The 14,838-nt window shown below is 50.0% G+C and overlaps 6 protein-coding genes across 6 annotated transcripts; 5 read left to right on the top strand and 1 right to left on the bottom strand.

Moving 5' to 3' along the window:
• Positions 1-42: 42 nt before the first annotated feature.
• Positions 43-841, top strand: N7533_012746 (ETC complex I subunit; the record flags this gene model as incomplete). The annotated part of the gene is made up of 3 exons (XM_057109396.1): positions 43-263; positions 357-467; positions 532-841. The coding sequence occupies 3 exons, from the start codon at positions 43-45 to the stop codon at positions 839-841; spliced, it is 642 nt and encodes a 213-aa protein (XP_056954497.1).
• Positions 842-1,624: 783 nt separating this feature from the next.
• On the top strand, positions 1,625-1,948 carry N7533_012745 (uncharacterized protein; the record flags this gene model as incomplete). The annotated part of the gene is made up of 2 exons (XM_057109395.1): positions 1,625-1,634; positions 1,704-1,948. 2 exons carry the CDS (start codon positions 1,625-1,627, stop codon positions 1,946-1,948), a joined length of 255 nt encoding a protein of 84 aa, XP_056954496.1.
• Positions 1,949-3,935: 1,987 nt separating this feature from the next.
• On the top strand, positions 3,936-5,052 carry N7533_012744 (deoxyhypusine monooxygenase; the record flags this gene model as incomplete). The annotated part of the gene is made up of 2 exons (XM_057109394.1): positions 3,936-4,423; positions 4,533-5,052. 2 exons carry the CDS (start codon positions 3,936-3,938, stop codon positions 5,050-5,052), a joined length of 1,008 nt encoding a protein of 335 aa, XP_056954495.1.
• A 218-nt stretch (positions 5,053-5,270) lies between these two features.
• On the bottom strand, positions 5,271-5,761 carry N7533_012743 (DNA-directed RNA polymerase I core subunit RPA12; the record flags this gene model as incomplete). The annotated part of the gene is made up of 3 exons (XM_057109393.1): positions 5,271-5,289; positions 5,357-5,588; positions 5,647-5,761. The coding sequence occupies 3 exons, from the start codon at positions 5,759-5,761 to the stop codon at positions 5,271-5,273; spliced, it is 366 nt and encodes a 121-aa protein (XP_056954494.1).
• A 432-nt stretch (positions 5,762-6,193) lies between these two features.
• N7533_012742 (putative sister chromatid cohesion protein Mis4) lies at positions 6,194-11,757 on the top strand (the record flags this gene model as incomplete). The annotated part of the gene is made up of 4 exons (XM_057109392.1): positions 6,194-6,344; positions 6,456-6,645; positions 6,714-6,882; positions 6,919-11,757. 4 exons carry the CDS (start codon positions 6,194-6,196, stop codon positions 11,755-11,757), a joined length of 5,349 nt encoding a protein of 1,782 aa, XP_056954493.1.
• Positions 11,758-12,277: 520 nt separating this feature from the next.
• Positions 12,278-14,754, top strand: N7533_012741 (putative NADH-ubiquinone oxidoreductase 64 kDa subunit; the record flags this gene model as incomplete). The annotated part of the gene is made up of 2 exons (XM_057109391.1): positions 12,278-12,316; positions 12,640-14,754. 2 exons carry the CDS (start codon positions 12,278-12,280, stop codon positions 14,752-14,754), a joined length of 2,154 nt encoding a protein of 717 aa, XP_056954492.1.
• Between the last annotated feature and the right edge of the window lie 84 nt (positions 14,755-14,838).

The raw sequence follows: 14,838 nt of genomic DNA, 5'->3' as shown, positions 1-14,838 counted from the left end.
TGTTCACCCTCCAATCCCCACTCCTTCATCCCTCCGTCTACTATGTCGCTCCTTCGAGTTGGTGGCGCCGTTCGCCTCGGTGCGACTCGTCTGGCCTCCCCTGTCAATGCCCGTTTCGTCTCCGGTCCTTCCGACCAGGTCAAGACCAGCGATGCTCCCACCACCACCAAGCACGGCAACATCTTGATCAACAAGCAGACTCCCACCCAGGCTCTGGCTCGTCACCAGCCCGATTATGAGGCTACTATCGATCACGGTACCTCGTACGTTTCTTCGCCATTGATCCCGAGCCTGAGCCCGAGCCCAGCTCCGAGCGCGCAAAACCCTTGACTAACCACCGTATTTCTTCTACGCAGACAATACTCACCCGTGCCCAAGCGCGTGATGGATGGCAGTGAGCCCGGCACCACTCTGCCCGCCGCTGTTCTCTCCGGCGCTCCTACCGATCTCCAGGCCCGCACTGTTCGGTACGTAATCCTCTCAATGGGCCGACTCAGCCATACATAGCCCACAAGCTAACAATCCGTATAGCATCTACCGCCCCGCGAAGCCCGCTTCTCAATCCGGTACTTGGCACTCTCACCACTGGCGTATGGACTGGGATATTCTGCAGAGGGGTCACCGCTGGGAGAACCCGCTGATGGGATGGCAGTCGTCCGCCGACGGCATGCAGGGCACCAACATCAAGTTCAAGTCCAAGGAGGATGCCATTGCCTTTGCCCAGAAGCAGGGATACGAGTACTTCGTCCAGGAGCCTAATGAGCGCCGCTTCATCCCCAAGGCCTACGCCAACAACTTCCTTTACGAGAACAGGAAGCTCAAGCACATCAAGACCAAATGATCGTGCTCTCGATGTATTATGTACATATTTATTGCGAATTCCTTTTTTTCCTTTGATCAAAATCTGATTCATTCAAAACACTCAACTCATATCCTCCAAATCTAACAAGTCTTGTTCATGTGTGGTGGATCTCGACTATCCTAAACATTAGCAGGCCGAGCAGAACTTCATTGTACTCTCTACATTTGCTTAACAAGTTTTTGCTTAGAAGGTTTTTGACTCTAGACCTGCCTTTGGATATATGCAAGTTACTAGGTAGGCTTCATCCATTTCGGTAATGAGAACACCGTATATAGCCCTAGAGCCCACTGGTGTATTCAAAACGTTCAAGTCCCTCAAGTTGCCACACATGGAAAATAACTCCCAAAATCTGCCTTCGTCATCTCAGAACCTTTACTAGATATAAAGCCCTCCAACTAAGATAATGTTTGGGCATGCGAATCATCTTTCAATATACTACTATCAACGCATGAGAGCACACTCCGAGTCCATAATTAACTTTCATCGTTCCCGAACCCCACGTCGACAAGATATGGTCGATGATGCGCTCACCAGCTCGGTAGCCTATGACAATAGAGTCGCCTCGCCACATCCCCATTGTCCAATATAAAGCCTCTGAATGACATAGCCATTCCATTATTTTCCACGGCTATTTAAAGGGAACCGCTGTGGAAGCTGCAACCCCCTTTTGGAAACAATCACAAAATACTACCGAAATAATAACTATAAACTTTTGAGTCCTCCATCTTTCGACACAAATACCAAGTGAGCACAGCAGACAATATGTCCGACCGTGAGTCACTGATCCCACAAGATTGGTCTGCCTCTTCATTAGATTCAGCCAAATACTAACTATTTGCAGAGTCCAAAGCCCCTCCGCCCCATGAGCACGAGGGCTTCTTCGACCGAATTCTCCATCACCACATGGGGAAGCAGACCGAAGAGACAATGAAGGATCATCATGAAGATCGCGATAGCCAGGAAGATTACCATAAAGACTCGGGGGAGGGGAAGAAGAAGGAGGGCGAGATGGATAAACTGAAGGATTATCTGCATGAGGATGAGGAGCTCGAAGAGGATGGTCAGACTTACGCTGGATTGATGTAGGCAGTGGACTACAATGGTGTGATAAATGTTCAACTTGTAGTTTGTGGTCGTGAATTATGTCTTCTTATTTTGTTTAGTTATGCATGTTCATGAATAAAGTGCTTCGTCGGGTTCGAGAGCGTACAAGGTCTGAAAGGCGTAGTGCTTCTTACTTGTCTTTTTGAAGTTTTCCTTTATCACAATGGCCTCGTTCAGAAGATTGCCTCCGTGGATCACTCGTTTGTTGAGTTGGTGGATTTCTGAAACCATCACTTCTGTCTAAATCTCAAACTTTGGAAAGCATCTCGACCAAAGGTGAGAATGCCCCGACATCTTGCATATAAGACGCCATCTGAAAAGATACCAAGCATAGTTCATACTTGCCCAGTTCACTTTTTTTTTTTCTACTACTAGTTCAAGTACTATGTATCGACTGATATGTTTGCAGGTGTATAGTATCATAGCAAGACATTGGAAGTTGGATTCAATAATGACAACTCGAAGGTAGCTCAAGGCTGTATACTAGTATGCTCGGATGTTTCAATATACCAGGGTATTCTTCCCGCTCCGTGGAGAAGGAAGTACCATACTATCAGCGTATTCTGCCAGCAGGGGGTGATCCACCGTACCTCCCGGCGATTTTATCTCAGGTATCGTGGGTAAAGCTCGAGTATCCACTTTTTTTCGCCTGCCAGTGCTACATGAAGAAGAGAAGTTCTGGGAAGTGGTGGACGAGGGAGAGCGAGGGGAGAGCGAGGTTATCTAGACCCGTGGACATGGAAGGCACTCCACTGCGATGTTGATGCCCTAACTGTGGTAACCACACCTCAACAGCTTCAAGTTCTTTAAAGTCCATCCCATGATAACTATATCTTGATGAGCCAAAATATTGCGGTCACCCAATGCATTTGACATGAACCAGGTTACTCAGATATCGGACAATGAGCTCACTCATTCGTAGACCCCGGCGCAGGTAAAGGTGGTGTAATGCTCAGATCCGTCAAGATAAACACAAATTTGATTTTTTAGACCTATTTAGAGGTGTGTGTATTTGAAATTACTTGAAATCTACACCCGTATTTGGCGATTATTTGAAAGTTGTAAACCGGGTCCCCTAGCGAATTCAATCGTGTCTAGTAACTATTATACCATTGCCAAAGGTCAGAGTACTGTTCTCTGTAATTTAAATCTCAAGCTTCATTTTGTTGAATCAAATAAGATGCTCTTTTTCAAGTGCAAGCACCGATGTTTCCCTTCGGAATAAACAAGGTGGTAGTCTCGGCCTACTCCAAGACACGCAACTAATCGAAACCCTTGTGCATTTTTCTAAAGAAAGGATCCCGGAGCGGTAGGTATACTACATCTTTGCGCTCTAAGATTGATTTCCTAAGTTAATAGCAAGTGTGAAGAGTGGTACATGCAAAGGCTGGGCTATGAAGCTTTATACTGACGACGGGAATTTGGACTGGGTGGCTAACAATACAGTGCGTTGTGAAAATAGGATCAGATCATTAATAACATTGCAGTAGCCTGCCCAGGTGTTTTCTTGATTCGCTATCTAAAATGCATACTTATAACAAAATGCATACTTATAACAAATCCTCATAGGACGGCAAATTCAAAAACATCAAGGTCCAGTCTTCACGTGTTACTATTTTCTTGTGTTAACCAAGATCTGGGTACAAGGGTGGAGAAGATACAGAGGCGGCGATTCAAAAGGTATGAACCTTTAGGAAGGCATGAAGGCATAAAGGCATATTTTATGATTGATAGCAAACAGCATTTTAATACCTGTAGGCACTAAGAGAAGTACTTAACTAGTGGCGCGGATCAAGACAAACCGAATCGTCGCAGCCCCGCCACTTGCCCTGAACCCCACTTTGACTCTAAAAATTGATATGATAAGATCTTCCTCCAACTTTTTCATATCCACCCCTCATTATTCCATTCCCTTCCCTTTTCGCTCCTTTCCATTTCCCTTTTCTATTCTCTTGATACCCCCCCCAAAATGGCGCCCGCTGCCACCGAATCCGAAAACGTTGACCAGACGGTCCTGGCCCTTCGCAAAGTCCTCGTCTCCGAATCAGAGCCTCTCGCTCGCCGTTTCCGAGCCCTCTTCTCCCTCAAGCACGTCGCTTGCCTCCAGCCTCCTACCGAGCAGACCCTTCCCGCTATTCAAGCGATCGCCGCCGGTTTCGCATCAAAATCCGCTCTCCTGAAGCACGAGCTGGCCTACTGCCTTGGCCAGACTCTCAACCGCGACTCCGTTTCGTACCTGCAGCATGTCGTCAAGGACGTCGAGGAGGATGCGATGTGCCGTCACGAAGCCGCTGAGGCTCTCGGTGCCCTTGGATATGACGATAGTCTGGATATGCTGAAGAAGCTGCGCGACGACGAGAATGAATTGGAGATTATCCGAGAGACTTGCGATATTGCCGTTGATCGTATTATCTGGGAGAACTCCGAGGAGCGCAAGGCTGAGAAGTTGAAGCCCAGGTATGATCGAGCACATGACAAAAAAAACCTTACTTGTCTTGCACTCTTTGACGGGAGGCAGGTGAAGCAGTGCTTTTCAGATTTGGCTAATAATTCTATTTCTTTACAGCGATTTCACCTCCATCGACCCTGCCCCCCCAATGCCCCTCCAGGCCAGCGAGCCCTGCATCCCCGACCTAGAGAAGACCCTCCTTGACACCAAACTCCCTCTCTTCCAAAGATATCGCGCCATGTTCGGTCTCCGCGACCTCGCCTCTCCCCCCGATCTTCCCACCGCCGTCGACGCCATCAACTCACTTGCCAAGGGCCTGAACGACCCATCTGCTCTGTTCCGCCACGAGATCGCCTTCGTATTCGGCCAACTCTGCCACCCTGCCTCCATTCCCTGCCTGACCACCTGCCTGAGCAATACCAAGGAGGAAGGTATGGTGCGCCACGAGGCTGCCGAGGCTCTGGGCAGTCTCGGTGACGAGGATGGTGTCGAGGATACGCTGAGGAAGTTTTTGAATGACCCGGAGCAGGTTGTGCGGGATAGTGTTATTGTGGCTCTGGACATGGCTGAGTTTGAGAAGAATGGTGAGGTTGAGTATGCCTTGATTCCAGAGGGAGCTGCTGCCGCTGCGGCATGAAGGATTGCAGACGAGACGAGAAGAGACGAGAATTTGTAAGACTTTCGAACAAAGCTTTCGAAATGATACGAAGAACAAAAAGCATTTTGGATGAATTGATGAATTGAGCACAAACAATAAAAGTCGTGACGTCGTTATTTTGATATCTCTCTGTTATACAGCCCGAACACATAGACCCGATTTCCCATAGTACATCTTTCCCGTGGATCTTCTTCAACTTAATTGTTCTGGGTTTCCCTGCGCAGTGATAGGTGGTTAGCTGTGATGATCTGGAAGTAGAGAAATAGATTTTGAGATAACATACTTGTAACCGCAGACACAGCGGAAGAAGACGGTACTACCTTCATCGGCACTGCGCAGCTGGACAGTGGTAAAGAACATTTCTTTACGGCCACAACGTTCACAGGTTTTCTCGGTAATAGCTTCGGTCTTGCGATCCTCGGCGGATAGCGTTTGCACGGCAGATCGCTTGGCTCTCAGGGCGGAAGGGAAGGCTGAAGGCTTGGATTCGGAGACAACAGTTTGAGGAATGGTATCTAAGGGAGTTGTTAGACTGGGAGAGAGTATTTTGCGATATGGTTCTTCTGAGCCCACCTTTGTTCCGAGCTCCGCAGACATCGCAGTGTAGAATGGCATCGGCGTTACCGGTGGATTCGCGCAGGAGGTTGCCGCAATCCGTGCAAAAAATCAGAGAGCCGATGGCGGACATTGTGAGTGAGTGGATTCAGAGATAATGAAGGTAAGTAAGTAAGTAAGAAAGTAAGCACCTAACCTCCATGAGATTGAATATCTGAAGATCAATCTTTTTTTTATCGCACGGGCCACCCTGTGATACTCCGGCGGTCAGACGCGGCAGATTGGAAATGATGCAGGTCAACCTTTAGGAACGTCAGTGATCCATCGGGAGCTTCAAGTTCAACTTCAACTTCGAATTTCACCTGCCTAGAGCAAGTGCAACTGTCCCGCTCACTGCGATGGCGTAGCGTACTTTCTCTTTCAGCAACTGCCATGTCGCTGTGTTCCATAGCGCCCTCCCTAATTATTCCTCATACATCAGTCATCCACGGTCACGTCCATCGCGGACAAAGAGAGGCCCAACGCCAGCGCCAGCGCCAACCCTCGCGCCCCGTCCTCCTTCATCATGGATCAGAATGGCCGCCCGCAGGTTCAGGTTGTCATCAACCCTCATTCACAACCCTCCAATATGGCTTTCCTTCCCCAACCTCGCCCACTCTCCGTCGATGAGGCCTTACAGTATTCCTCCATGTCCAGCGCGCCGGTCTTTGGTCTCGGTCAGTCAATCCGGACGACATTTCCCTCCTTTCACCTCTTCTCCTCTCCCTCCTCTCCAATGTGCATTCGCAGACAGAGAATCCGATCACTAATTCCCCGCGAATATATAGACTGCATAATCCGCCCCGATGTCGGTCGACCCTCGACAACCACCTCCATAAACCACGTGCTTCAAGCCGGCCGCAATACGTTGAAAGAGCTGGATCTAGAAATACAGTCGGGTCAGGATGAGTCAAGTCGCTTGGAAACCTCGCGTGAATATCTCCAGCAATTGTTGGATGGGGACCAGTTGACCGAATTGTAAGTTCCCTCTTTTCCACCTTTGGACGTATGAGGCTAATCCGATCCGTCCCTTTCCCTTCAGCAAGTTCAAGCTTCCTCCTGCCCTCACTCGCCATCAACCCCTCGGTTCCAGTGCCCCCCCATGGCCCTTCTCCGGGACGCAGTCAGTTAGGCGCGTTCGCCAAGATGATGCTAGACTCGACCGATATAGCCTACAGATGTGAGACCAAACCCGGCCAGAACTTGCTACGAAATGTGGTTGAACTCAACTGACAAGATATAGATCCCGAGTTATCTTCGCCAAAAGTCAAAGCCGAAATCCAGAAACCCGTTCCAAGAGAGACTCCGACTTCAAATCATCTGCAGCCAGTGACTCCGAACAATTCGAAACCGCCATCCTCGACGCCAAACCTCTCTTCGAGTGGAATCTCCGTGGTGATTCCGGTCAAGCCTTCCCCTCAGAAATCTGCCCAGAAGTCCAGTGTGAAACAGAAGTGGGATCGTGGCGAGGTCGAAATGTCAGGCGTTCGACTGAGAGATCAAAAGGCTGAGGCGGACGACGCCGTTCTCAAACTCCAGGATCTACTTCTGGAAGTATTCGAGGCGGAGGATCAAATCGATCCGGAGATGACCGTTGCTCTGACATCTGACAAACCGAATCCGATTTTCGTGAACACGGGGTCACTCGAAGTGCATGGTCTGGTCTTATCTTCCGATTCTCATAGCCGTCTCCAGAAAGCCATTCGGAAAGTGGTTAGTTTCGATCGATTACCAGACGTTCCATCCGACTATCTCAATCGGGTCCAGAAAATGTGTGAGAAGTCTATCATCGCGTCACAAGCCCCGGACTTGAGCTTAAACGACCCATCCAATGAATCCGAAGCACGGGAGTGGCTCTCCAAGGTGGAGGATATGCTGAATGCCATGTTCGCAATTGGCACTCTCCTGCAGACAATGTCTGGACGACAGACGGAGCGTGACCTCTGTCCCGAGGACCTCATCGAAGCTATTCCCAATGTGTTGAACCAGGCATTCGATCACTGTATCATTCTCGCCGTGGAGGCACGAGCTAATGGCAAGGACGCGGAGCGTTTTGGTTTTTTCTCAGCACAGAAACGCGTCATCGGAAATCTGATAAACCAAAGCAGGAAGGTTCTTACTCTTTTCGCGGACTTCTTGTCTCGAATCGAAGTCTCGGAAGGCACAATCACGGCTGTCGAGTTCTTTGCTGCCAAACTCATCTTCGTCGAGAATGCACACAACGATAAGGACTCAGCCATCGGGCCTCAAAAGTATGAATCTGCAAGGCGTGGAGCGATGGATGTGCTTGCAAAGATCTTTTCCCGATACCCGGATCAGCGCCCGTTTATCTTGGATGAAATTCTCGTCTCACTTGAAAAACTTCCGTCGACGCGCCAAAGTGCTAGACAGTTCAAGCTTGCGGACGGCAAAAACATCCAACTTTTAACTGCATTGGTTCTTCAGCTCGTCCAGACCACTGCCTTGGAAGTTCCACGGGTATCAAAGGCCAGGCGGCGACTTCAAGCTCCAGGCAATGACGATGATGACGAATCCATGGGTGATGGCAATGGGACCAAAAGTGAAGAGTCGGATGACGATGATGGCCCCGGCGAGTCTTTAGAACGCTTGGCTGCCAAAGTCAACCGACTCTACGATAATGCTTCGCGCAGTGCGCAATACATTATAAAGTTCATTGTTCAACGCGCTATGACCTCAACGAAGAGTGGCGATCAACCATACCGCAACATTCTTGATCTTTTCACCGAGGACTTGATCAACGTTCTTGGGTCAACTGACTGGCCGGCCGCTGAGCTACTTCTTCGCATCATGGCATCGCACATGGTTGGTATCGCAGATCTTGATAAAAGTCCAGCCACGGCCAAAAGCATGGCTCTCGAACTTCTGGGGTGGATGGGTTCCGCAATTTCCGATCTCATAGCCACCGCTCAACATATGCTTCCTGCCTTGGACGATTCCGAGAACGAGATTACCGATTACCTCAAGCAGCAGTTTGAGGACTTTACCTCTCGTGCCCTTCACCCACAAGATCTTGTTGCTCCAAGCGGGTCCTATAGGATGGCTCTTGAATATCTTGCTCAAACTAGAAATTCTGACAATTCCCAACTGACGAGTGCACGGGGCTTCTACCTGGCCCAGTGGGCCAAAACTGTTTGCACGCTCTATTACAATGCCGAGGACAATGAGGAATTGGCATACGACGACACGACTGATGAACTGGTATCCCTCCTATCTAAATCATTCTCCGATTCACGCTGGATGGAAACCCACAAACAATTTGATTTCATTTCAAATGTCCAAGGCAGATTTGCCTACATTCTCACCGTCTTGACCTCGAGCTTTGGCAAGGCATTTGACACAATCTTGAAAGTGCTGCTGAATTCAATCGCCAGCGACCAGGCTAAGGTTCGGAGCCGAAGTTTGAAGAGTGTTATATACATGCTTGAAAAGGATCCAAATCTACTTGATCGGGATACTTCAGTCATGCGAGTCATTCTTCGCTGCACGACAGATGCTTCGCCTATGGTACGCGATTCTGCGTTGTCTTTGATTGCCAAATGTATTGGGTTAAAGCCAAAGCTGGAAGAAGAGGGGTGCCGAAGCATCCTCGCATGCGCCACAGACCAAACGGCCGGTGTGCGGAAACGATGCATTGGCCTTCTGAAGGAACGTTACCACAAAACTACTCGCCACGAGTTGAAATTAGCTATCCTTGACAGTTTTCTCCAACGTACCGGTGATCATGAAGACAGCGTGGCGACCTTGGCACGTCAAACATTCGAAGAGATTTGGCTGGTTCCATTTCACGAATCGATTGACTCTACCTCCGATGGGCCGAAACTGAAGATGGCTCTCGGAGAGCAGGTTGGGTTAATTGTCAGCCTTGTTCAGCGCAGTGATTCTGCTCTGGACTCCCTCAGCACCTGTTTGCGAGCTGTGCTCTCCGATAAATCCAAGTCGGCCGCCTCAAATTTCAAGGTTTGCAAATCCATGGTCGCAATCATGTTTCAGCGGCTCGTTGAAGATGCAGATGCCTCGGGCAAGGAGTTCCAACAGGCTCTCCTCCAGACAATCACTGTCTTTGCAAAGGCCAATGCGAAGCTGTTCAGCCCCGACCAGTTGGAGGCATTACATCCCTACATTGGCCACCTTGCGACGGCCGACGATCTTTTCATCTTCCGATCGGTCGTAGTCATATATCGCTGCGTTTTGCCACACCTATCATCAGCCCATAACACTCTTCTCAAGGAAGTCCAGAACGATCTTTTCAAGAGTGTGGCCAAACTTGCCCGCGCCGAGCTGAACGAAGTCATGGCGTGTCTCTGGACTATCAATAGCGTCCTGCAAAACACTGATCGTCTGGTCAAGCTAACGGTGTCGGTTCTCAAGCCTTTGCAAGAGTACAAGGGAATAAAGGACTTGTCAACTGAGCAGAATGCGGGAATCTTGGCTCGAGCCAAGAGCTATATTCGAATTGCGGGCTGCGTGGGGCGACACTGTGATCTTGAAGAATACTTTAATCACTTCAAGAAATCTTTCCCGACTTCCACTGGACGTACTGTGGCTGACATCATGGTCGACTTTATTCTCCCCTTTACGCTTTTCTACCAGCCTTTCGAGCTGCGAGTCATGAGTCTAGAGAGCTTGGGTTCTATTTGCCAATCTTGGCCCGGTCAGTTTGGCCGAGAGCCAAGTCGAAAGACCTTTGCTCAGGTCTTTAAGGAGGACGCTCCTGGCCTACACAACATTGTGCTCCGCTCGTTTGCGGATTTCTTCGCCATTCACGAAGGCAGGTCCGAGAAGTCGGTTATGCCAGCTGCCGAGACCGCTGCGAAAGACGACTCTACACGATTGGGCGGATCTCTAAAAGCTAGCGACAATGACGGGGCTGCTGCATTGATCGCCCAGCACTTCTTGAAAGACATGCTCAAAGTGGCGCAATCACGACAGGATACCTACGCTCTCACTGCTATTGAACTCATTGCCAGCATCAATCGACAGGGACTTGTGCATCCAAAGGAATGCGCAGGGGTGCTTGTCTCGTTGGAGACCTCAACTGTACCAGCTATCGCCAAGGTAGCATTTGATACTCACAAAATGCTGCACTCGCAGTACGAATCGATGTTCGAACGAGAATACATGCGAGCTATCCAAGAAGCCTTCTACTACCAGCGCGATATCGTTGGCGACTCCAATGGTGCAACGCCCCGACCCTATGTGGCCAAGCTGGCCCCGTTGTTTGACATCGTCAAAATCAGCAATAGCAAGTACCAGAAGAAATTTCTCTCGAACTTGTGTTCCAAGGTCGACTTTGAGTTGAAGAAACTCGACACTAGTGGAGACCCACCAGAGCATCTCTTACTCTCTCGCTTTATCTCCCAAAACCTAGCATACTTCGATTACGCTCAATTAGCCGAACTGGTTCCTACCATCGCAGCCATGGAGCGCATTGTTTCGTCTACCGGGACCGTCGTCGCTCATGCCATCGAAACGGATATTTTCCCTAGTCCCATCGGGCCCCCAATGGTCGAGACTCCAGCTGGCATGGTGGGTCTGGCTACGGAAACGCCAATGCCGACGGCTATGCCTCAGCAGGTTGATCCTGCCACGCTAAGGGTACTAGCCACTGCTGCTGCCTCCCTGATGATGCTTTGGGAAGCACGCACCTATCTGCGGCGCCTTTATAATGTCAGTTCTCACACGAAAGACAAGGAAGGCAAGCCTGCCGCAAAGGAACTCAACAAGGCCGCGAACAAGGTCCATGGAATCCCTGGTGAGAGATTCTGGGAAGCCATTGCCCGAAACATGACCACGCTGGACAGTCAAGAAGCCATGCTGGCCAAATGCCGTGAATTTTCAACCCTGCTCGCCATTGATGAGGAGTTCAAGGTGGACCGTGGCGATGATGCCGACGGTGACCTGGACGCCATCGGTGAAGTCGACGACATGCTGGCTACTCCTGGTGGGGCCCGACCTCCGAAGCGCAAGAGCTCTGTCTCCAGTACGGGATTCAATAAGCGACCCAAAAGTCGTAAGGACTCTGTTGGCAGGAAGAGGTCCAGTCCTGAGCCTGATGAGCCTTGGGATTGATGAATGGATCAAATACGGAGTATCCGATGACCGGTACGATCTAAATCCCTTTCTTTACCCTTTATCTCTGGAGTATGGAGGTCATACATCTTTTTTTTTAAATTGCATATCAGGCGAGGCTGGCGTTTTTTTTTTCTCTCTTTTTTTTGTCTTTCTCGATTATTTTACATGATGGTATTTATGAGGAGCTTTAAGACGGGTGGCTAGTTCATGAGATACATCTTTCTTTTCCCCTTCATTCATGTTATGCATCATGCGGCGCTATTATGGCGGTTCTCTTGCTTCTTTGCTTGTGTGGGGCTGCTAGGCCGGATTTCCTCGAGCTTCACCTTATTTTTCGTTTGATGTGTATATAATAGAATTTATGGAAGGGTATTAATAGCATCTTCACCTCCGCCTTCCTTAAAATCACCAGTCCACGGAGTATTTAGTCCCGTTCTCCTTATCTTCCTCACCGACGCTGTTTTCTGTTTAGGGCTGCTTTCGGGCGTGCCGGCTCCCGGTCCACGTGATTTCCAACATGACGTCGCGACAAGTTGGCGCCGCGAATGTCCGCAATGTCCCTGCATCTTGACATCTTCAGGTTTTTTCCAGTCCACGTTACTTTCTGTCGTACTTTTTCTCTTAACATTCGTTGCGTTCCCGGGTCACTCACTTCATATGTATAGCGCTCCGCTGTGAGATCCGCCTTATCTTTCCTTGGCAGACGTTGATCTCCCCAGCTCCAGCCTTAGCTGCAGCTACAGTGAGAGCTCCTCCAGCCATACCCGCTACTCTTGCTGCTGCCCAGCATGAGCGCGGCGTTGTTCCGGATTCGACCGGGCGGCCCCGCGCTGAAGGCGATTGGGGAATTCTCAGCTGAGACTGAATGTCCCCAAACAGCCATTGACAGCCAGGATCAGCCCGCTCTCGCGATCCTTGCAAACCACCACCCGCCGCCTTCCGCTGCAACAGCAACAACGAAATGCGTTTTTTACCCCGGTCTCGAAAGTCGCCGTTCCTGTCCGGTTCAAATCTGACGATGCGTCTGCCACTCCCACTGCCACCGCTGCAGCACAAGCTGCTGCTGCAACAGTCCCTCCCAAGGCCCGATCCCGCGCCGCCCAAATATTATCCAAGGTCTTCACGTTCTGCGGTTTCTTCGTCATCACCTCCGGAGTGATTGTCGCTGGTTTCTTCGTCTACGATGCGAGCACTTATCGCGAATCGTCCAGTGCGGAGGATATCCCTATATCGGAATTGGCCCTGAACCCACGTCGCGGCGGCCCCAAGAACCTGCCGATAGCGGATTTCCTGGTCGGCGACTACGACTCGGAATCAATGCTGGAACAGAAGGATAAACCGCGTCTGGTGATTCTCGGAACGGGCTGGGGCAGTGTTGCTTTGCTGAAGAACTTGAATCCTGGAGATTATCACGTTACTGTTGTTTCGCCGACGAATTACTTCCTCTTTACGCCTATGCTGCCGTCCGCTACGGTGGGCACATTGGGTCTTCGCTCGCTGGTTGAACCTGTTCGTCGGATCATTGAGCGTGTTAATGGTCATTTCCTCAAGGCTTCTGCGACGGATGTGCACTTCTCTGAGAAATTGGTTGAGGTTTCGCAGGTTGACAGGGACGGCCACCAGAAGAGCTTCTATCTACCGTACGACAAGCTTGTTGTTGGCGTTGGCTGTGTCACGAATCCACATGGTGTCAAGGGTCTTGAGAACTGTAATTTCCTCAAGACTATTGACGACGCGCGCCAGATTAAGAATAAGGTTTTGGAAAATATGGAATTGGCTTGTCTGCCCACTACTACTGATGCGGAGCGTCGTCGACTGCTTTCTTTTGTGGTCTGCGGTGGTGGACCTACCGGTGTTGAATTCGCGGCTGAGCTGTTCGATCTGCTGAATGAGGACCTCTTGCACTCTTTCCCGCGCATTGTGAGGAATGAGATTTCTGTTCACATTATTCAGAGCCGGTCTCATATTCTGAATACTTACGATGAGGCTTTGTCTAAATACGCTGAGGGTCGCTTTACTCGCGATGGAGTTGAAGTCCTGACCAATGCCCGTGTTAAGGAAGTGCAAAAGGATAAGGTCCTCTTCAGCCAGGTTGAGGATGGTAAAACCGTTGTCAAGGAAATTCCTACTGGATTCTGTCTTTGGTCAACTGGTGTTGGTAAGTGCTATGACTCTTATCTATTCCACGAACCAAGTACTATACTAATGCAACCCCAAGCCCGCGCCGAAATCTGCGAAACCCTCTCAAACAAACTGGAAGGCCAAAACAATAAACACGCCATCGAAACAGATTCCCACCTCCGCATTATCGGCGCACCGCTCGGTGACGTCTACGCCATCGGTGACTGCTCCACGGTCCAAAACAACCTTGCCCAAAACATCATCCGCTTCCTCCGCACAATCGCCTGGGAGAAAGGCCAAGACCCCGAAAAGGTGCACCTCACCTTCTCTGAGTGGACCGACGTCGCCAACAGAGTGAAACGCCGCTTCCCACAAGCAACCAACCATCTCCGCCGTCTGGATCGCCTCTTCATGCAATACGACAAAGACCACTCCGGCACACTCGACTACGGCGAACTCTCCGAACTTCTGCACCAGATTGACACAAAGCTCACCTCCCTCCCAGCCACCGCCCAGCGCGCGAACCAGCAAGGCGTGTATCTAGGTCAGAAGCTGAGCAAGATCGCAGCGGCCTTGCCGGGCCTTAAGGCTAACGAGATTGACTACGGTGATCTGGATGAGGCGGTCTACCGCGCATTCAAGTACAGACATCTCGGTAGCTTGGCATATATCAGTAACGCAGCGATCTTTGATTTCGGCGGCATGAGCTTTAGCGGTGGTGTTATTGCTATGTATCTCTGGCGCAGTATCTACTTTGCCGAGAGTGTTAGCTTCCGGACTCGCTGTATGCTGGCTATGGATTGGGCTAAGCGAGCTTTCTTTGGAAGAGGTGTGTTCATGCCCCCCCCCCCCTCGGGTTTTCCCTGTTCTTGAATGAGAGTCAATGTAGCTTACTCACGATTCTTTCAACAGATCTTATGAGCTTTTAAATCTAAATCATAGCTTGATCTGCTTTGG

This window comes from Penicillium manginii (assembly GCF_028828005.1).
Source record: "Penicillium manginii strain IBT 31320 chromosome Unknown utg000009l:1.0-3297300.0:1.0-3298630.0, whole genome shotgun sequence".
Lineage (NCBI taxonomy): Eukaryota > Fungi > Ascomycota > Eurotiomycetes > Eurotiales > Aspergillaceae > Penicillium > Penicillium manginii.
Note: the sequence above shows the minus strand (reverse complement) of the source record. Positions and strands in the feature narration are given on the sequence as shown.